The 23496-nt window shown below is 42.7% G+C and overlaps 1 protein-coding gene across 1 annotated transcript; it reads right to left on the reverse strand.

Moving 5' to 3' along the window:
- Nucleotides 1-2489: 2489 nt before the first annotated feature.
- Nucleotides 2490-21697, reverse strand: Wee1 (WEE1 G2 checkpoint kinase). The gene is made up of 11 exons (XM_057779779.1): nt 20665-21697; nt 19138-19343; nt 17255-17315; nt 16957-17129; nt 16452-16573; nt 12714-12860; nt 9113-9208; nt 8240-8325; nt 7638-7808; nt 6795-6940; nt 2490-3786 (listed from the first exon to the last, which is right to left on the reverse strand). Exons 1-11 carry the CDS (start codon nt 21241-21243, stop codon nt 3630-3632), a joined length of 1944 nt encoding a protein of 647 aa, XP_057635762.1. The 5' UTR covers nt 21244-21697; the 3' UTR covers nt 2490-3629.
- Between the last annotated feature and the right edge of the window lie 1799 nt (nt 21698-23496).

The raw sequence follows: 23496 nt of genomic DNA on the forward strand, positions 1-23496 counted from the left end.
TGCGTATCCATGAATCTCCTTTAACTTTCCTGAGTCCCTAGTAAGCAAACACTATTTTTTTTAGGGGGTTGGAGACATGGCTCAGTGATCAAGAGCATTTATTGCTCTTGTAGAGGACCAGGTTTAATTCCCAGAACCCACATGGCAGTTCACAACCATCTATAACTCGGATTCCAGGGATCTGATATCCTCTTTTGATTTCCACAGGCATCAAGCATGCATATGGTGCACATACATACATGCAGGAAAAATAATCACATAAAATAACTTTATTAATGAGTGTATTTGCACTTGGTCGCCAGATTTGAAGAGGGCATTGGATGCCCTGGATCTGGAATTATAGGTTGAGAGCTGCCATGTGAGTGCTAAGAAATGAACTCTAGTCCTCTGTAAGAGCAATAAGTGCACTTAACTGTTGAACCATCTCCAACCACATATTTAAATTAAAAAAATTACACTCATCTATTGATGTATGTGCCCATACACGTGTGACAGGCCATGCAGGTGAAGGTTACAGGACAACTGAGTGGATTCTCTTCTACCATGTAGACCTGAGGGATTATTAACATCACCAAGCTCAGGGTAAATCATCCTGCCAGGTCCCAAACTATTTTTTTTTTACTGGTTTTAGGTCTATCTTTTAAGTGACAAAAAAAAAAAAAAAAAAAAAAAAGCCTTATGCTGAATCTAAGCACAACTTTTGGCAACTTTCAGATGGTTTAAGATTTCCCTTTGTACAGCAAATATCAGATTGTTTAATACTTAAGCTAACACTGTTAAAAGAATGTGAAATATTACCACAAATCTTAATGAAAAACTCAAATATTTCTTTAAAGCTAGTGCACTAGAAAAATGTACCTTAGAAACTTAAAAACAACCAAAACAGATACCAAATATCCACTTTTCTTTGCTCTGAGACAGTCTCTGTGTAGTCCTGGCTGGCATAGAAGTCACTATATAGACCAGGCTGGTGTCAAACTCACGAAGACCCACCTGCCTCTGCCTGTTTTGGGTTTAAAGGAGTTGTGACACTATGCCTGGCCTATCCATTTTTTCTTCTGTTGAGACCAAGTCTTGCTAAATAAATAGCCAGTCTGCCTCGCAACTTATAGCAATCCTATTGCTTCAGCCTTCAAGGGCTTCTGTTCTAGGCCGAGCCATCTCCTCTGCTTCCTGTCTTTCCAGGCCATCTATCTCTCACAGCTGTTTGCTTACTTTCTTGCAGATTAGCATGGAGCTCACTGTGGAACCCAAGCAGGCCTTGAACTAAAGGCAGTCTTCCCCCCTTACCAACTCCTGAGAGGAACTCTCAGAGAGTTCCTCGCCTAAACTACCACATCCAGCTCTGAATTTAGTTTAGGATGCCATAAGGCCAGCACAGTAACAAATACTGCTAACTCAGCACTGAGGCTAAGAAAAGAGTTTAAGGACAGTCTGAATGACAAAAAAGCCCTGTCTAAAAGAACCAAAACCAAACAAATCACATCGTTAGGGACAGGGAGGTGGCTCGGCGAATCAGCGGAAGAATCTGCACTTCACATGTGCCATAGCATGCATTCACCTCAACACTCTGACACAAAATAAGGTTTTGTTTTTTTTTCCCCCAGCCAGGTATCTCTGTACAATCCTGGCTGTCCTGGATCTTACTCTGTAGACCAGACTAGCCTTGAGCTCAGAGATCCACCTGCCTCTGACTCCCAAATGCTGGGATTAAAGGTGTGCACCACCACCGCCCAGCCACAATAAGTATTTGTAAAAATATCAAGAACAGCTGGAGAGATGGCTGAGCAGTTAAGAGCATTTGCTGCACTTGCACAGGACCATGTTCCATTCCCAGCACCAACATTAGGTAGCTTACAATCACCTGTTGGATCTGACGCCCCCTTCTAATCTGGTATACATACACACAGACAAAACATGCATACAAATAAAATCTTTAAAATAAGTGGCATTGGGTGTTTAGGAGTGATTAGCAAGGGAAAGGTGGCCCTGGGTTGTCTTGCGTGCAAACACACACACAAGCCAGCCTCTTAAAACTATCAGCTTTCCTCAGTCTAGTTAAAAAGCTATGAATTATATGTATTTTATCTACTTAACCTTTCTAAATTATACCTCATTTCTAGTGTCACATGCAAAGATATACAATATGCTTAAATACATTATTATACTAATAAACACTCAAAACTTTTATGAAATCTCAAGATATAACTATGCACTAAAGCACACCATTAAAGAGTCAGTAAGCTCCACATCCTATCAAATTAAGAATTATGAATTTTAAGTTCAGCACTGGGATGGAGGTGAGAGGGAGTTAAGTTTCAGGCCACCGTGGGTTACAAGGTGAGAACCTATTTCAAAGAGCCAGCAACTAGGAGCAAAGCAAACTCTCTTCTTAGCACTTTACACATTATATCCTATATTTTGCAATGCAGCAGTGAGGGGATATAAAATAGAAAACAGGCACCAGGAAGATTTAGACAAGTACGGTAAGCACAGAGTGACTTTTAATACACCAGTCAATATTAATAAAACACAAGTCAAACAGACAAGTGCAAATATTTTTCAGACCAAAGTTAATAGGAAAACAAATGAGACATTTTTTTTCTTTTTGGAGGGCAACATCTAATATTAGCCAAACCTTGTTAGTCAAATGGCTAACCACATGTAAAATGTATTTTGTGTAAAACTTGGAATAATCAGAAGTCATTCTGGCATTTCAAACAGCTATGTACAGTATTACCAAGATCAGTTTATATACACAAACATTGAAGAGAAGCTGGGCGAAACATTTAAAAATAGGCTAACTATACAACCAAGTACAAGACGTTTTAAAGAGAAGGACATTATAAGAAAAAAATTACAAAACCAGTAACAATTATACTACATTAATACAGCGTTCAAACATGGAGGGATAGGTGCACTTTTTCAGTGCACTAGCTTGAAAGTCCAAAGAACAAAAGGCAAGCTGCTCTTCAGGAAGAGCAGCTCCACATTTCACATAATCGTTTGAAAGAGAGCCTATTAACAACAATGATTGTTTAATGCTAGTCTTACAGCAAGAGGAAACTAAAATAGCAGCAAATTCACAAGGCAAGGCTTCCACAGAATGACCATCCCATGTACACACAATGCCTAAAGTGCTCCCAGTTGGATATACAAGTATAATTCACAATAGAAAAAAGAAACGTAAGACTGACACAGGTACATCGGAGGCTGAGTAGTAGTACTGAGTCTCTGAGCAGTTCCCTTTTCTAAGGGAGAGGATGTTCGTAGTAAGGGCCTTGAGTCCTTTCTAAGGGTCCCAGCAAGGAAAGATACCTTCCATCACACTGCAATAGTGAATGATACGCAGCACCCACCACAGTGGTTAACCCTGCAAAGGCTGGTGGAACATCCAACAGTGACTGAAATCCTACATGAAACAGACGGGAAGATGAGACAAAAGCCTGACATAGCCAAGTCAGAATATAGCTCTCAACTGTAATTCACATAAGTCCTAAAAGGCATTTCAGGAAAGTTACTGATACCAATGGACAAAGTAAATTGCAAAGCAGATTCTAGCAGTGATTTAACCTAGCTTCCTCTTGTCACAGTTTTTTTTGGAGGGGGCAGTGGGGGGTTTGAGCAGTTCAGTATATAGTAAGGCTGACAGAGCGGTTCATTTTCTTTCCAATAAGTCGAGAAGCTCTATTACTCTGGGTGGTGGACCTAGTGGCCATCCGATCCGTGAAGAGTGCTCGTTCCTCAGCTGCAACTTTGGCTGCCATCTGGGCTTTCTTGAGTTCTCTAAAAAAAAATAAAAAAGGAAGCAATACATTTAATTTACCTACTGTATTAATCTTATACAAAGAGTCTAAGAGGCCAAATACAAACTGAATTGTTGTGCTGGCCAGTTTTATGACAACCTGACATAAGCTAGGGTCAGACAGAAGGGAGCCTCAAGTGAGAAAATGCTTCTACAAGATCAGGCTGTAGGCAAGCCTGTTTCTTAATTAGTGATTGGTGTGGAAAGACCCAGCCTGTTGTGAGTGATGCTTCCTTGGGCTAGTGGGGTGGCAGCACACACTCTTAACCCTAGCACTTCAGAGGCAGAAGCAAGTGTCTATGTGTGAGTTCAAAGCCAGCCTGGTCTACAAAACAATTTCCAGGACAGGACTGTTAGACAGAGAAACCTTGACTTGAAAAAAATAAAATAAACAAAAAAAGCAGACTTAGTAAGCCATGAGAAGCAAACCAGAAAGCAATACTCCTGCCATTTTGAGTTCCTGCTTGGCTTCCCTCAATGAACAATGGATATGTAAGTCAAACAAACCCTTTCCTTCCCAAGTTGTTTTGGTCATGGTGCTTCATCATAGTAATAGCAATGCTAACCAGGACAATTGTCATATATTATCAATTATTCTGAGATGCACTTGAGAAACAAAAATATAACAGAGCTTTAGCTTATATACTCAAATTTATGACTTGTGCTTTTAGCATTAAACTATAAAGACATAAGCAAGAATTTTGGGTCTTAAATAATTTCAAATTACACTTCAATTTATATCAAAGGACAAAATTTAATTTTAGAATCTAAGTATAAAATTCTTATTTAACATAAAACCTCTTCAAGTTAAAAATCAAAACAATAGCAAATTGAATTAGAAAGTGTTCAAGGTCAGCCTCTTCTATAGTAACTTTGAGGTAAGTTAGGGACATATGAGTTCCATTTCAAAAAAGAAACAAGTTGAACATGGAGGCACATGCCTACAATCCCAGCACTAAGGGGTGAGGTTGGGGGTATAGAGGGAAGAGGATGAGGAGTTCAAGGCTAACCTTGGCTACATACTGAGTTTGAGACTAGCCTGGACTATAAGACTATATGATGAATTACTACCTCAAAAAATAAAGAGGACAAGGGGTATAGCTTAATGCTACAGAATTTGCCTAACATAGGCAAAGGCTTGTGTTCAATCTCTAGCCCTGATGTGCAGATGTCTTTATATGGTATGACACATCTGGGCTGGTGATGAGGCTCAGTGGTGAGGATACCTGCCACCAGGTCTGACACCTGAGTTTTGATCACCAGAATCCACATGGTGGAAAGATCAATACATGTCATGCGTATGTGCATACACAAAATAATGAAATGTAATTTAAAAAAAATAAGGATGAGGACCCCCAGCACCCACACAGAAAGCAGGGTAAGACTGAAGATTTAGCTCAGTGGTAGAGCCTCAGCTATGGGGGTGAGAAGCAGTATAGGTGTGATTGCACATGCCTGTAATCTCAGAACTGTGAGGCAGACAGGAGAATCCTGATTGCCCAGACAGCCTAGACCCTATTTCAAAAATTAAGTCTTTTATAGTGATGCATGCATGCATTTAATTGCAGAGGCAGAGAGAGGCAGAAGCAGGTAGACCTCTGAGTTGAGGCCAGACCTTACTCTTCATCAAGACAGGAATTCTCTGTGTAGCCCTGGCTGTCCTGGAACTCCCTGTATAGACCAGGCTGGCCTCAACTCAATTAAAAAAAGTGTAGCAACATAATTGACATTAATTTCACAGTTTCATCAACAGGCTGAAGAAAATGCTGTAGGAAAACATTAATGTTGGTAAGAGTCTGGGAGAAATATCTTACAGGTTGATTCAGCTTCTACCATGATTTAGAGCTTTGAGAAAATGACCACTTACACGAAAGCATGAAAACTGAATATAGAATATAGATATAGAATATCTGGAACTCACTTTGTAGATCAGGCTGGCCTCGAACTCACAAGATTTGCCTGCCTCTGCCTCCCAAGTGCTGGGATTTAAGTCATGCACTGGCTGGCTAAGTCCCCACCTTTTCAGACAGGGTCTCATTTTGCAATCCTTGCTGACTGTGACCTCCCTCTGTAGATTAGCCTGGCCTCTAACTCACAGAGCTCTTCCAGCCTCTGCCCCTGCCTCCCAAGTGCTGGGATTAAAGTGTGTCCCACCACTCACTGATCCTTTACTTTTTGAGACAGGTTCTCACCAACTTGCCCAGGCTGAGGCTCAACACTGTTGAAAAATTTGAACTTGAGATCCTGCTGCCTCTGCCTCCACACAGCTGGGATCACATGTCTATGTCTATGTCACCACACCTGACTTAGCCTTAATATTCATCATGTGTCTAGTTGTACAGGTACACACTTGTGCAAGTGCATACAGAGGCCAGAGGTCAACATCAGATGTCTTCCTCAACTGACATCCAAAATCTTTAATGTTTGCAACATAAAGCTTTTCTTAAAAAATTATTTATGTGTATGGGTGATTGTTTCATATGCATGTATGTCCATGACTCATGTGTGCGCCAAGGAGACCAGGAGAGGGCAATGGGTCCCCTGGGACTGAAATCACAAACACCTGTGAAGTCTCCAACGTGGTGATGGGAATTGAACCTCAGTCCTATGGAAGGACAGTCAGTACTCTTAATTGATGAGTCATCTATCTCTCCAGCCCTCTTTCACTGAATCTAGAGTTTGATGGTTCAGCTGGGCTGGTTAAGGACCAACCTGTTTCTGCCTCTTCAGTGCTGAGATTACAGACACAAGCCTCTGTGCCCAGCTTTTTACAAATGGGTTGGTAACAAACTTTTTACAATCTCAGGTTCTTATGTTTATGTGGGAAAACCTTACCAACTGAGCCATAATGCCCAAACCCCACTTAAAGTACATAACTGCAAAGTTACAAAAACCCTAAAGAATCTCTCAGAATTTGAGAATCAATGATAATTAAATTTAAAAATTTTTTTAAATTAAAAAAAAACAGTAACAAAAAAAATCTACTTACTTCTGCAAAAGAGAATTTTTGAATTTCTCAGCATTCAATTCTATTCGTAATTGCTCTGCGCTCTTTCTAGATGCAGACAGCAACGCTGAATGCTTCACCAGCACCATCGCTGAAGGCCTTTTCTCTGGATCAGGATGAATCATAACCTGAGAAACAAAAGCAAAATTGTGGTTAAAAACTACTACTTATAGCTGATCATGGAGGCGCACGCCTTTAATCCTAGCACCGGGAGGCAGAGGCAGGTGTATCTGAGTTCAAGGCCAGCCTAGTCTACAGAGTTGCAGGACAGCCATGGCAACACAGAGAAATGAGAAACTCTGTCTTGGAAAACAAAACAAAAAAATAAATCTACTACTTATGGCCAGGGGCATGACCTTAGGTCCCAGCACTCAGCAAGCAGAGGCAAACAGACCTGAGTTTGAGGCTAGCCTGGTCTATATAGTTCCCAGGACGAGCTACAGACACCCTGTCTCTAAAAAACCCAACCAAACAAGAAAGACTACTACTTAGAACAATCCTTTTCTATACTATGAACATGTATTACTCTCATTGGTTAGTAAAAAGCTAACAGGCTGGTAGCTGGGCAGGAAGTTAGGCGGGAAAGCTAAACTGAGAATGATGGAAAGAAGGAGAGATGCTAGTGGCAGTCCAGGAAGCAAGACACATGTAGAGGACAGGTAAAGTCATGAGTCACACGGCAATACACAGATTAATAGAAATGGGTTAATTTAAATGTAAGAGTTAGCTAGTAACAAGCCTGAGCTACTAATAGAGAATTTGAGAAATAGTAAGCCTCTGAGTCCCTGGTGGTAGGGACAGGAAACGTCTGGCTACAATACTCACTTTTAGCAACTCTGTCAACTCCTGGGAAAGCACTTGTGGAATCCTGGGTAATCGGCCCTGCCTGATTTCATGCCACTGGTCTCCATTTCGGGGTAGGGGTTCAGCACCAGCAGCACATACAACTGTGAGAGCAAGAGCAAAAATATCTGCTTTCGGTAGATGGCTATAGTTCTGTAAAATTTAGAAGAAAAAAAATTAGTAGTCAAAATAAAATATTGTACACAATGATGGTCTAGGTAAAATCACATTAAAAACCTTCAATGCCACATTTAAGCATCTATTCAGAAAATAAGCTACTAAATTTAGGAGGATGCTGAATTTTTTTTAAATTACAAATAATAAACTGGGGTAGGGGTTAAGTACATATCTAAAAATAGATGCTGCTTTATCAGGTGCCCAATGACATGCTCCTGCCCGCTGGAGATGCATATGCAGACAATGTGTATGGAGAGAAGAGCAAGGAGACTAAACAATTAGACGTCATGTGGCACAATATGTCATAATCTACCTTTCATTTCCTCAGTAAATACAACATAATCATTCTTCTGACAACTGCTTAAGTGGGACAAAGCAAGTACTGTAAACCAAGGAAAAATAATTACCTCTTGTAAAACTTCATTTGCTAGAAAACGACTATCACCTTCTTCAACTTGTGGACTAGAGATTCTTGTCACATGCCCAAGATCACCTAGACGGTTTAGAAAAGTACAATAGCTCAGTTAGCAGAGCACTCACCCAGCATGCACAAGGCCCTGGCTTGGTATCTATAACCACGCAAACCAGGCATGGTAACACATGCCTGTAATCCTAGGACTCAGGGTAGATGCTATCCAGGCTACACAGCGAGTTCAAGAAAGCATACTGAGATGCATGTAATGCTGTTTCAAAGTATATAAATATGGACTGGAGAGATGATAGCTCACCAGATGAGAGCACTTGCTCTTGTCAAGAACCAACATTCAGTTCCCAGCATGCACATAGTAGCTCAAAACTACTTGTTACTTGAGTCTCTGGAATGCTTCTTCTGACCTCCTTGGGCACTAAGCATATACATGATGCACTTATATTAAGGCAAACACTCAAAAAAAGGATTATGGAGATGGCTCAGTGGAGAAGGTACTTATCAAGAGTAAGGAGCAGAGTTCAGATTCCCAGAACCCACGTAAAAGCCAACACAGGAGCACATGTCTGCAAACCCAGAACTACCTTGAGATGGGAAGCCGAGACAAGAAAATCCCAGGAACTCACAGGCCAGCTAGTCCGGAATCCAAAACAGGGTACAACAAACAAAAGACCCCAACATGAAACAAGATGGAACACGCAGACTAACACCTAAGCCTGTCATCTAACATTCATACGTGCTCTGTTGCACATGCATGCCCACCATGTCCATACTACACTTACACACACAACCAACCCCCCACCAACCCCTCTTAACTCAAAACAGTTATCACAACAGTTAACGAAAGTTTTACCTATTTTAAACATAACTTTGTTGGATATCCAGTCATCTTCATCTCCTTCTTCAGAGACAGCATTCGGGATTGAGGTTCGAGATATGAAAATATTACCTGTTGAATAACAATATTAACAAACAAGGCCAAATATAAAAACTATCAATAAAGCCAGGCATGGTGGTATACATCTTTAATCCCAGAACTCAGGAGGCAGAGGCGGTGGATCTCAGAGAGTTCGAGGCCAAGCCTAGTCTACAAATCAAGTCCCAGGACAGACAGGTCCATTACACAGAGGAAATACTATCTCGTAAAGAAACACCACACACACACACACACACACACACGATTTTTTTTTAATTTATTTATTATATATACTGTATTCTGCACCAGATCTCATTACAGATGGTTGTAAGCCACCATGTGGTTGCTGGGAATTGAACTCAGGACCTTTGGAAGAACAGGCAGTGCTCCTAACCTCTGAGCCATCTCTCCAGCCCCTACACACAAGATTTAAAAAAAATTAAAATCCATAAAGTTGGTGAGATGGCTCAGTGGGTACTTGCTACCTGACAACCTGAGTTCAATCCTCAGAAACCACATGGTGCAAGGAGGGGGGAAAAAAAAAAAAATCACAGAAAAAAAATCATGCGGAAAATCTTAAAAATGCATTTTTTTTTCCAACCCAATCTTAGTGAAAATAACAATCTCAAGGGATAAAGATGAGGCTCTATGCCTGGGTAATGTGTGTGTGCATATGTATATGTATATGTTTTGGTTTACAGAGACAGGCTTTCCTGTGTAACTTTGAAGCCTGACCTAGAACTCACTCTGGGGCTTGCTATGAACTCAGACATCTGCTGGGCATTAAAAATATATGTCATGACCACACAGTAGGAAATATATTTTTTTTTAATTTAGCAATGACCTCTAAACATTTGGGAGTCACTGCCAAGACCCTTTTTGCTTATATATTAATCTTCAGTATTCTATTAACTTAGAAATAATATAAAAACTAACAGTAATTCAATGCTGAAAAAAAAAGGACCCACTAATCTTATATTTTAGATTTACTCATTTTATTTTATGCATGATTATTTTTGCCAGCATGTATGTATATGTACCATGTGTGGTCATTGACCATGGAGGTCAAAACAAGACATTGATTGCTTCCTGTGCAAATGGAGTTATGGACGGTTGTGAACCACCAGGTGGGTGCTAGGTTCTTTCCAAGAACAAGAGCTCTTAAACTGCCAAAGGATCTCTCTCCAGCCAAACTTAATTTTAATCTGATGTTATCAGGCTGGAAAAGAAGAATGGGTCATTTAGCTACCATCCAGTACCTACATCCCAATACTGTTTATGGCTTATTTCCTACTACAAACAATACTTCTTTTTCTTAAAAATCACCTCATAACTGACTTAAGTCTGAATGGCATATTTGTTTTTTGGTATGTGTGTGTATGATATATGGGTATGTGGGCTAGAGATTAATGTCAAGTCTTCATCCATACTTTTCATCTTACTTTATGAGATAAGGTCTCTCACTGAACCTGGAACTTAGTTTTGGCTATACTGGCTGGCCATCGAGTTCCCAGAACCCACCAGTCTCTGTCCTCATCTCACTCCATGTGGGGTTACAGATGCAAACTTCTGCACTCAGCTTTTACACAGGTGTTAAAGATCTGAACTTTGGTCCTCATGATTGCACAGCAAGCACTTTTTACCCACTGAACCATTTCTCCAGACCAGTGTGTTTCATTGTAATAGATTTATCAATATTACATTGATTTTAGTATATCATAATTATTACTCATCTGTGAAGTTTCACTTTATAGGACAATATATTCATGGTGATATTTGTAATTTTGAATTTTTTCAACCTCAGTACCAAAAATCCTTTATGTCCCTTAGTATTTCTAGCCTTTGAACCTTGTTATACAAAGATTCATTGTATTTGCTGCTTAATAGAAGATACAGCAGTACTGCCTAACCTTATAGTCTGATCTCATACCTATATCCCAACATTTCTTCCTTCCTTCCTTTTTTTTTTTTTTTGAGATAGGGGTTTACTTGTTCAGTCGTGGCTAGCCTGGACTATATAAACCAAGCTTGGCTTCCAAATCCCAGAGATTCTCCTGCCTCTGCCTCCAAAGTGCTGGTATAAAAAGTGTGTACACTATACTTGTTTTTTTAACTCCTTTAAAAAATAACTTTAGTCAGGTGAAAATAATTTAACTGTAACTCACAAGTTGTATAAAGCTACTTAAATTTTACCAAACCAACATGTTTAATAAAAACAAAATTTTTAATCTGTAAAATCCAAATTAAAGGAACTTGTCAGGATATAGAGATGGATCAATGGTTAAGAGTCCTTACTGTACCAGGCAGTCGTGCTTGCCTTTAATTCAGGACTCGCGAAGCAGAGGTAAAGAGATCTCAGTGAGTTCGAGGCCAGCTTGCTCTACAGAGATAGTTCCAGGACAACCAGGGCAATTACAGAGAGAAACCTTGTTTGAAAAACCAATAGTTTTTATTTACTGATATATTGTAGATAACTGGGATTTGGTGCTAGCACCTACAAAGTGGCTCACAAATGCCTCAGTTCCAGGTTATTCAACATGCTTGTCTAGCCTTCGAGACTAATTTAAATTTAAACTAAATTAAAAATTAGTTGCCCACCCCGCCCAGACAGGGTTTGTGTAACAGCCCTGACAGTCCTGCAACTTGCTGTGTAGACCAGGCTGGCTTCAAACTCACAGAGATCCGCCTGCCTCTGCTTCCTGAGTGCTGGGATTAAAGGTGTGCACCATACCAGCTAACTAGTTGGTTTTTGTTGTTGCTATATAAGAAAAGCACCTTGCCTGCAATAATTAGTTTGAATTCATCAGTCCTTCTAATTTCCAATTTACAGTAACTATAAGAAAGATAGAAACTAAAAATGTAAGAAAGCAATTGGTTAAACAGAGAAGTTTATCTGTAGGGTTAAGCCTATTTTTTTTTTTTTTTTTTTTTTTTTTTTTTGGTTTTTCGAGACAGGGTTTCTCTGTGGTTTTGGAGCCTGTCCTGGAACTAGCTCTTGTAGACCAGACTGGTCTCGAACTCACAGAGATCCGCCTGCCTCTGCCTCCCAAGTGCTGGGATTAAAGGCGTGCGCCACCACCGCCCGGCTTTAAGCCTATCATTTTGAAGTAGAGGGGCTGGAGAAATGGTTCAGAGGTTAAAAGCACTGACAGTTCTTCCAGGGAACCAGGTTCAATTCCTAGCACCCACATGGCAGCTTACATCTGTCTGTAAATCCAGTTCAGGGCTTCTGAGACCCTCATAGGCATACACGCAGGCAAAAGACCAATGAACAGCAAATAAAAATAAATTATATATTAAAAAGGAAAAAAAAGAAGAAGAGTAAAACCTGAAAAGGGAAAATGACAATCAGACTCACAGTATGGTATCTACCAGTTTAAACAAATCAACTAGGAAGTATTTGGGCCTGTTGGGGGCTGGGGGTTTTCTAGTCTTCCCATCATAAATCAATACTAGTATTTTCATATCGCTACAATGAAGTAATTTATTTCCAATACCCAGGTTCCAAACAGCACAGCCAAATATTTGGAATACTTACTAGGTTTTATATCCATGTGAACCAAAGACATTGAGTGTATGTATCTCAAGCCCCGGCCAACTTGCAAAAGCAGATCCTTCAGCTCTCCTTCGGTAAAGTAACTCATGATTCTGTAGTTCTCACTTATAGCATCAGCTAAACTCCCACCTAACAAAGACAGCAAAAATTAACGTTTTTTTCATTTTCCCCTTATTTACAAAAAAAAACTTTTTCCCCTTCTCTCTATATGGAACAACTGCAATTCTCCACCAAGAAAATTACATTTTATAGAATCCCCCTCTTCAACTTGCTTGGGATATCAACTTTTATTTATTGTTTTAGTATAAAATACACTAACAAACATAGAAAATAGAATTTAACACTAGGCCTGGAGATGTAGTAACATAATACCAGCTATCTGGGAACCTAAGGCAGGAGGATCATGAGTTTGAGGCCAGCTGTGGCTACAAAATGTGTCTTAAGGGTAGCCATGGCAACTCAGTAAGACAGTCTCCAATGTAAAAGGACAGGATTCAATGCCTAATGAACATGAATAGGTCCTAGGTTAAATCTCAGCGCCGAGGGGAAAAAAAATTTAAACTTTCTTTTAACTTATTGACTTCAACAACCAATTCAGTTCACTTTCTCAGAGTAAACCAGTAGTTTCTTTCTCTTTCTGAGGGGGAAACTTCTGGAGTGGAACAAGAGCAGGGGATGGTGGCGCATACCTTTAATCCTAGCACTTTGGAGGTAGGGGCAGGCAGATATCTGTGATTTTGAGGCCAGCCTGGTCTACACAGCAGGTTACATAGGCAGAGATATATAGTGAGAACCTAACTCTAAATAAACTAAGAAACTGATTAAATCAGGAAAGGTCTTTACTACCTATATGACTTAGTGATTCATAAACTACTACACTGCTAGTTATTTATGAAGATGAACAAGAATAAACCTTACCATCAAGTGTTCCTAAAACTTCTATTTCTCTGTTTTTTTTTTTTTTAAAAAGACAGGTTTCCTGGTTGGCCACAAACTCAAAGATCCATCTGCCTCTGACTCCCAAGTACTAGAATACCACCACCACACTCAGCTACATCTCCTTTGTTCTTTTTGGTTTTTTGAGACAAGATTTATGTGTGCAACAGCCTTGGCTGTCCTGGAACTTGCTTTATAGACTAAGCTAGCCTTGAACTCAGAGATCTTCCTGCCTCCCAAGTGCCAAGATTAAAAGTGTGCACTATCACACCCAGCTACATTTGTCTTTTTTTTTTTAAATTCTTTATTATGTATACAATATTCTGTCTGCGTGTATGTCTGCAAGCCAGAAGAGGGCACCAGACACCATTACAGATGGTTGTGAGCCACCATGTGGTTGCTGGGAATTGAACTCAGGACCTTTGGAAGAGCAGTCAGTGCTCTTAACCTCTGAGCCATCTCTCCAGCCCCTACATTTGTCTTTTAAACAAAGATTTATACACACACACACACACACACGCGTATACATATATATGTGTATATGTATATATAAGTCAATGCTCTTATGTGTGTACATCTGGAAGGTAGAAAAGGGTCTTGGTGACTTCCCATACATTTGAGCAAGTCTCTCGCTGATTCACTGTCACAGCTACACTACAAACCAGTAAGTCCCAGTGATGCTTCTATCTGCCTCCCTGGGAGCTGGGTGAGGAGGGGTCCTGAGGCAAATTTAGCAATTCTAACTTTTATGTAGATGCTGGAATTTTTTTTTTTTTTTTTTTTTTTTGCTTTTTCGAGACAGGGTTTCTCTGTAGCTTTGGTGCCTGTCCCGGAACTCACTCTGTAGACCAGGCTGGTCTCGAACTCCCAGAGATCCGCCTGCCTCTGCCTCCCGAGTGCTGGGATTAAAGGCGTGCGCCACCACCGCCCGGCAGATGCTGGAATTTGTACTCTAGTGCTTGTAATTGCACAGCAAGCACTCTCACCCACTGAGCCCTCTCTGGGAGCTCCCTAAACAACACATTTCTTTAATCTTTATGGAAACAACTTAAAAATGGAAACAACCCACAGTGTAGGCTCAGCCGGGTGGTGCACACCTTTGATCTCAGCACCCGAGAGGCAGAGGAAGGCTGACCTCTGTGAGTTCAAGGACATCTTGGGCTACACAGAGAAACCCTGCCTCAAAAAAAAAAAAAAAAAGAAAGAAAGAAAGAAAAAAAGGAAAAGGAAAGAACATAACTTACTTAATACAGATGTATTAATGAATTCTAGCTTTAAACTAGACTGGACAGATGGTGGATAAAGCAGGATTTCAGAATGGCTTCAAGAAATGGCTAAATTTAGATGAATGAGTCATTGTCCTTTTATGAGAAATCAACATCAATGTTAGAAGCTCACAAAACACAAAAGCTAAATGCAGTGAAAATTCATTGAAAACAACTTTATTATTTGAACGTATATCCCAAAGTTCAAGTATTGAATTCTGGGCCCTAGTAAACAGTAAATAGAGAGCTGTACCTTCAAGAAGGGATTAATGTGAAATTAAGTCTGGTCTCGTGGTACTAGTCTCCTGGAATATCTTAAGATCAAGGTCTGCCTTGGCTAGAGTCCTAGCTAACTGCTTAGTGATACCAGTCACAGCACAACGCACACAAAGAACTGACGACACAGCTCAGAGGCAGGGCACGGAGAGCAGTCGAGGAGCTCTCAGTCAAACCCTAGCACCACAAAGAAAAGGATGTCATGAAATTTGTCATTGAAAAATAAAAGGGCCAGGGGTGGTAGCACATGCATTTAATCCCAGCACCCAGAAAGGCCAGTTTAGTCTGCATATATAGAGCTTCACCCAAGAATATACAGTGAAACCCTATATTCTACATGCAAAGATACAGCATGAAGGACCACCTCAGATGTTCTTAGACTTCCCTTCCTCCAAAACAGAGAAACAAATTTATTATAATCACCTCATCTCACTGTATTATTCTTGTACAGCCGAAGAGAACAGACTAAGATAATCTTTCCTGTGTGCTGTGTGCTCAGAAATAACAAAATATATAGTATGGCAAGGCAATCCAGTATGCTGTCTTCTCATGAAGCTCAGCACTGAGTAACAAGCATATAAATAGAACAAGTTCTCCTACTGAGGTATGTTAACAGATGTCACAGAGGGGCTAAGGCTTCCAACTTGAAATTCATGTTACTCTTCTGGATGAAAGATGAAAAAAGGGGGCTGGAGAGATGGCTCAGAGGTTAAGGACATTGCCTCCTCTACCAAAGGTCCTGAGTTCAATTCCCAGCAACCACATGGTGGCTCACAACCATCTGTAATGGGGTCTGGTGCCCTCTTCTGGTCTGCAGGCATACACACAGACAGAATATACATAATAAAAAAAAAGAAAGATGAAAAAGGGAGTCTGGTAAGGTAGTGCATGTCTTTAATCTCCACTTTGGGTATGGAGAAGCATGAGAATCTCTGTGAGTTCCAAGCCAGCTAGGGTTACATAATAAGATCCTATCTTAAAAATCTCACACACAGACACAAGAGAAAGGGAACCAGAAAGATCGTAATAAATATTCCCATGGTGCTTCTTTCTTTCTTTTTGGTTTTCGAGACAGGGTTTCTCTTTAGCTGTGAAGCCTGTCCTGGAACTCACTCCGTAGGCCAGTCTGGCTTCAAATTCACAGAGATCTGCCTGTTTCTGCCTCCCTGGAGTGCACCACTATTGCCTAGCGGTGTTTATTTTTTAAACTCAAAAGTTTATGAATGAACATGACATCACTTACCATTGCAATATTCATTTTGTATAAGCATATGGTCATCTTCTGCCCACGCAGAGAAATAGCGAACCACATGGGAATGCTGCCCAAGCACAGCATGAGCATATACTTCTCTCAAAGCATTCTGCCTAGAAGAAAAATATTAACAGAACGTTAAACCATTTCTACTCAGGACTAAATCAAATCACCTGAAGCACCATAAAGTAAATATGACCTTTTAAACTATCATTATGAAAAAAAAAAAAACTATCATTATGCTAAAAGGTGTCTTATTTAACAGAACTAAGAATTATGGAAACTGGCATAGTAGTACACACTGTAACCATCAGGGAAATTGAGGCAGGAGAAGGGGAGTTAAAATCATCAGCATACAGTGAGCTCACCAAGGCTAGCCTAATCTACATAAGATATAGTCTTAATAAAAGCATTACATATTTGGTTACCTAGAACTTTAATGTTTATCAATAACAAAGGAGACAAAATACAAAAGACAGAAACGATTAATACGTACTCATCAACAGAGCCAGCCAATGGTTTTTTTGATCGCTTAATGGCATAAATGCATCCATCTAGCCTCTTTACACATTTAAACACAGAACCAAATTCTCCAGAACCAATTTTCTCGACCTCATGAAATTCAGTTTCATACCGCGACTTCATATTGCTTTCAGTAATTGTAATTCTCTGTAATACAGAAGGATATCCATTTATAATACAAAGATATAAAATTAAAAAATTATTCTACTCTAGGTTCTACTATTTACATGACATGCAGACATATATTAACTAAATTATAAAAAGCTATTTACTTTAGCAGGTCTTGTTTCATCTTCAAATTCATAATCACTGGCTTCCATGTCTTCAGAGGAACTAAAAAAAAGAATTAAATGTTATCAGAACATACATCAATTTAAGACTAACTTTACATAACTATAGAATGAAATAGATTTTTTTAATGGATAGAAAGAAAATGTAGCATGATTAATAAAAACCCAGAGACAGATATTGGGGTTCAACTTGAAGACCAGAAAAGCAAAGCAGTCAGCCACTGGCTCTTACCTCTACCTCAGTTTAAAAATGACAATCCTACTTCCAGAAATGCTCAGAATGAGACTGAGCCTGAAACCTGTGTCCTCCCATCTTATATTTATCCTCTCTAGTGCTGGGATTTAAGATATGCAACCACCAGTGCCCAGTTTCTATCGCAAACTACAGTGGCTACTGGGATTAAAGGTGTGCTACCACTGCCTGGTCTGTATGGATGATCAGTGCAGCTGTTTTACTCTCTGATCTTCAGACAAGCTTTATTTGTTAAAACACAAATGATATATCACTACAAAAAAAGAAAGCATATAGTTAATTTTGTAACCCTAAAATTTGACTCATCTGATAAAAAAAAAAAAAAAAAAAACCAGCTGGGCGGTGGTGATACATGCCATTAATCCCTGCACTCAGGAGGCAGAGGCAAGTGGATCTCTGTGAGTTCAAGGCCAGCCTGGTCTACAAGAGCTAGTTCCAGGAACAGTTAGAGCTGTTACACAGAGAAACCCTGTCTCAAAAAAAGAAACAAAAAGAAAAAATCCATACTGAGATATGCTCACTAACTAGACTACTGCTACACAGACCAAAATTAAAGCATTTCTGAAATCAAATCCCTGCCATCAAGATAGCTCAGAGCAGCAGTTCTCAACCTATGGTTCGAGATCCCTTTGGGGTAATGTAAAATACACATTATATACTTACATTTACATTAGATTCATAACAGTAGCAAAATTAGTTATGACATAGCAATGAAAATAATTTTATGGCAGCATTAGTAAGGTTGAGAACCACTGGCTCGGAGGGTAAAGGTTCTAGTCACCTCTTAACACCCGAGTTCAAGTCTGGGGACCCACACAGTGGAAGGAGAATCAAGTCCCAAAAGTCAACCTCCACACACACAAAATAAATAGGTGTAATAATAACAATTCTCTCAAATTACTTGAAATTAGATGTCTGACAAGAAATCTAGGCTTGGGGTTAGAGACAACTCATCGGTTAAGAGCACTGGCTGTTCTTCCAGAGGACCCAGATTCAATTCCCAGCACCCACCTGTCTGTAACTCCAGTTACAGGGGACCCAACATCCTCATACATACACATTCAGGCAAAACACCAATGTACATTAAAATAATTAATGAATTAACACTCTAGTTTTTTTTTTTTTCAAGGCAGGGTTGCTCTGTGTCGTGGATGTCTTGGAAATCGCACTGTAGACCAGACTGGCCTTGTCCTTAAGAGATCCACCTGCCTCTACAGAAAAGCTTGGACTAAAGGCATGCACCACCAATGCCTGGTCTAGGCCTTTTGTGTATAAGAGTTTTTGCAAGTATGAGCATTGCATGCATGCCCAGGGCCTAAAGAAGTCAGAAGGAGCAATGGACCCCCTGGCAGGCAGAGTTACAGTGCTGAGAACTGTACCCCAAGAACTGCAAGAGCTCTCAACAGCTAAGCCATCTCCCCAGGAATCGAGGTTTCCTATTCTTTTCCTTTCTTACTCCACTTCTTCCCTGCATCCATCCCTCTCCTGAGAGCTGGGTGCTAATGTTCATTAGTGAAGCCTTTCAGAGCAGACACTCACGCAGTCAGTACAAACTGAACAGTAAATGGAACCCCGCTTAGGTGTACAGAAGACCCAAACTGTAAAGACTTACTCATTAAAATATGCTCTCTTTCTCCCACGACACTGTCCTGAGGAATGGAGCAATACAGGATCCGGAGTAAAAGGATTAATATTCACTTGAGGAGTTTGCCGGGTGTCGAATTCTCTTCTTCCTGATTTTTCTGTGTTCATGAATAGAGAACTACCCCGGAGTTTAACAGAGCTGGAATCAATTACTCGAGCTTTGGAAAGCAAACTCTATGAAAGGAAAAACAATCTTCAGGACACAGTCTTCAACTGGCCTTTCTAGGTGGCCGATGTAGCCGAAAGCATCACATAGTGAAGGACAGGTCCCACTACCCGACTTGGGGAAAAAAAAGAACAAGGGAGGGGCAATATACGAGCCTTTCGTACATTTCAAGTAAAATAAACAGTGGCTGACTTAGGGGTCAGGTTGCACACTATCTGTAAAAGATAGCAAAGTAAAAACCGGAACCAAGTCCTTAAAAGGAACATTTATAGCGACTAAAACTAACTTCATATCAGTGGCTAAAAATTAACAAGCTCTTTCAACATTCTAAAAATAAAAGCGATCGGTCTGAAAAAGTCCCCACATCCACCTCAAGAGGGCTTTGGAAGGCGGCCTCACTGGACTCCTCCCACTACTATAAGAACCATGCCTTGGGCAAGTCGGCTAATAAAAAATAGCAACGCTCCAAAACACACGTATTATCGAGGGTTATGACTAAGGGTGCGTGGAAATCTGTAAACGCCGACTCCCTTTCTGTGTTAACACTTCTTTCTGTGTTAAACTTAAAGTGGCATGTTTGTCTTAATTTGGGGAAATGTCTTAATTTCTGTGTGTGTGTGTGTGTGTGTGTGTGTCTTCTCAAGTGTTACTAGTGATAGTGCACACGTACACGGGCTATTCCGGAGGGGTGCTGACCACACACTTCTCTAAGACACATTCATTTTAACACATAGGCCAACAAACCCTCAGAGCAAACCCCAGGGTAAACACAAAGCTTCGCTAATCAAAAGCTACCTGAGGTGTTCATGACTCTGTGGCTGTAAACGCAGAGAACTCCCAGAGGGCAACACGAAACCAGAAGTACAGGAGGAGAAAAACCCCTTTGATAAGCCTAACTCCTTCTGCCCGGGCTCCCCAAATTACAGGCCCGACCACCACCGGGTTTAAATGGCACCATATGGCTCGTAGAGTCAGGTGGCCCACCCCAAACCGGCAGTCTAGCACACACCGCGCCACCGGGGCCACCTCCTCAGCCACCTGGACGGCGGGACCAGCCCCTTTGTAAGCTGAAGAAGTTACAGCCCAGGCCCATTGTTCAGTTACATAATCTTAACCGACAACCTCTGGGCAGAGCCAAAAAGAGGGGCTGCCAACTTTTTTTTTTTTTTTTTTTTTTTTTTTTGGTGGCGGCGCAGGACAACGAGAGGGGTGCGGCGAGGCGGTTATGTAACCGAACCCCGACAGCGGCGCGCTCGGCTGCAGCGCCGCGGTTTTGTTTTTTTTTTTTTTTAAAGGCCCTGAAATCGGGTGTCCCGGGTCCCCGCGTACCTTGGGCGTGTGCGGCGTGTCGAACAGTCGTAGTTTGCGGAACGTCTTGTGCGGCGGGGTGCTGGGATAGCCGGGCAGCGGCGAGCAGCGGCCATCCATGGCCCGCGGCGACCCACAGCCCCGCGGGGACGCATCCCCCGGGCCGCCGCAGTGCACCGGCGAAAACGACGTGCCCAGAAAGTAGGCGGTGGCCGGTGACTTGACGGGGGACGACGAGCCGAACCCCTCCTCCTCCCAGGAGTCGCCCTCGGTGCCGGCGCTCGCCGCCTCCGCGCCCCCGCCGCTGCCCCCCAGCAGCAGATCGTCCTCCAGCTCCCCGGGGCTGCTGGGCTCGGCGCCGGGCGAGCGGCGGCGCTCGGCCTCGGCTTCGGCGGGGCTGCGCGCGGAGGGCAGCGGCGAATCGGGTTCCTGGAAGGCCGAGTCCTCCCCGGTGCTATGGCCGCTGCCTTCCTCCTCCTCCTCCTCCTCCTCTTCCTCTTCACAGTCGCTGCCCGGTGCGAAGATGAGTTTCTGCCGCAGGCTGCAGGCGGCCGCGGCGCGGCGGGTGGGCGGCGGCTGCTGTCGGCTCAGGAAGCTCATCTCCCGGCTGCAGTCCCGGCGGAGCACGGGAGAGCGGAGGACGGGCGAACACAGGCCGGCGGTGTCCAGGTCGCGGCTGGCACAGGGGGCGGGTCCGCCACGTGCGATCCGGCGCGCCGGGCTCAGGCTGCAGCAGGCCTGCGCGGCGGCTGCGGCGGTACCCGGGGCGGCGGCTCCGAGGCGCTCCAAGCTCCCAACGCCACGACGGCGACGGCTGCGGCGCGGACTGCCCAGTGGACACTGACCGGTCCAGGGAGCAGGCGAAGGTCTCCGCAAGTTCGGCCGCAAGTTCGCGTTCCGCGGCTTCCCGCGACCGTTAACCACGTGACGGCCCAGCCCACCAATCCCCGCCCAGCCCGGGGTTTGAAAAAACAGGGGAGGCGCGACGTAGCCCGCGGGGGCGGGCCCAGCTACGCGATTTTGGCGCGAAATCGCTGGCCCCGCCCCGCAGCCGCGGCGCGCCGCCAGTCCTGGGCGGGTCGCGGCGTCGCGGACCAATCAGCGAGCCCGGACTGCACAGACGCCCGTCTGCGTTCTCCGCCCGGGGGGAGCGGAGCCTGCCGGGAGGCGGTCTGGGCGGAGGGCAGTGGGAGCGTGTCTCCGACCCGGGCGTGGTCGGCGTGGCTCAGCCTGTGTTCCCGGGTTCCGAAGCATCCGGGCACCGTGCAGTCCTTAGGGACGGCCAGAAGCCTGGCCCTAGCCCGTGTTCCGAGGCCCGACCCCTGGGGCGTTCTAGGCGTTCCGGAGTGGCGGTCTGAGCCGGAAACGGTGGCCGTGCTCTGGACGTCCTCTGAGGTGGCCTCTTCAGCCCTGAGTCCCGAACAGCCAGACGTGTCGGTGGTGATTGGTCCGGCCACCAGACCCAGGCCCCACCGTGCTGCCCTGGTGTTTATATTCGCTAGCACGTGAGAACGTGCTGGCCTAACTGATTGGCCCTAGGAGAAAAAAACAAACAAAACCTAAGGAAACTACCGCTCGCACGCACTCACCCGTAATTTCAGCAGGTTGGAAGCTGAGGCAGGAGGATCAGAGTTCAAAGCCATTGTGCTGTGTAATGGTGCTGTCACAAAAAAAATTGCAGGAAATACCGGGCAGTGATGGCGCACCCCTTTAATCCCAGCACTGGGCAGGCAGAGACAGGTGGATCTCTGCTAGTTGGAGGGCAGCCTGGTCTACAGAGCAAGTTCCAGGAAAACTGGGGCTGTTACACACACACACACAAACCCTATATCAAAACAAAACAAAAATTCAGGAAAAATAAAATTTCCCACTATCTTGTCAAACCGTAATTTAATCTGTCTCTTAGTATAAATACACATACACACGTGTGTACTTAATTTGTACGCTCTCATTATGACTTATTTTAGGGCTTTTGTTATTTTGTTTTACCATTCATTGCAGGAGTGGGAATCATCAAGAGCAGACTGTCCTACAGAAAAGTTTTTTTTTACTAGTGATTAGAGCTAGTAAAACTGAGGATATCTGTAGAAAATTTAATGTTTCCTGCACTGTCTAGATAATAGCTGTTCGTACTTATTTCTATTGTCTTTTATTGCAGTTAATGAGAATTAGCTTTTGTGATATTGTGTATGCTGTTTTAACACTTCAGAGGCTGAAAACTCGAACTGATTTAATTTTTTTTTTTTTTTTTTTTTTTGAAGCTGGACTTTGCCATGTAGCCCAGATTAATTGAACTCCTGGCAAGTCTCCCCACTTCCACCTCCAGAGTGCTGGGATTCTAGCACACCCTGCCAGGCCAGGGTGATTGGTTGGTTGGTTGACTGACCATTTTTTTACAAGATAAGAGTTTCATTGTGTAGCCCTGGCCTCTAACTCACAGAAATCCATCTGACTCCCAAGTGCTGGCTAGATCAGTTCTGTTAGATCAGGACTGATCAAGTGATCTGAAATTAATAAAGACCGACCTCAATAGAAGCAGATTGTCTTGTCTTCAGAACAACGAAGGCCAGCCAAGTCTCCTCAGGAGTGGAGACTGCACCGTGGAGCAGGGGATTTTGGGGTTGCTTAGGACAGAAAAAGGAATTTCTGCGTGGAAGTTTCCATCTGCACATCTGTTCCGCTTAAATTGTCTCAAGGTTGTAAATACCAAAGGAGGTTGTTGGTATGTTGACCTTGTGGGCAAAATTTATCATCTTGTCAACTCCTCTGCTGCAGTATCTCAGCTTATGTGAAGCTTTTGGGGCATTTTGTAATCCTTCAATTACAAGTGTGAGGCACCAGGCCCAGCTTCCA

The sequence above is a fragment of the Chionomys nivalis genome, chromosome 8 (assembly GCF_950005125.1).
Source record: "Chionomys nivalis chromosome 8, mChiNiv1.1, whole genome shotgun sequence".
Lineage (NCBI taxonomy): Eukaryota > Metazoa > Chordata > Mammalia > Rodentia > Cricetidae > Chionomys > Chionomys nivalis.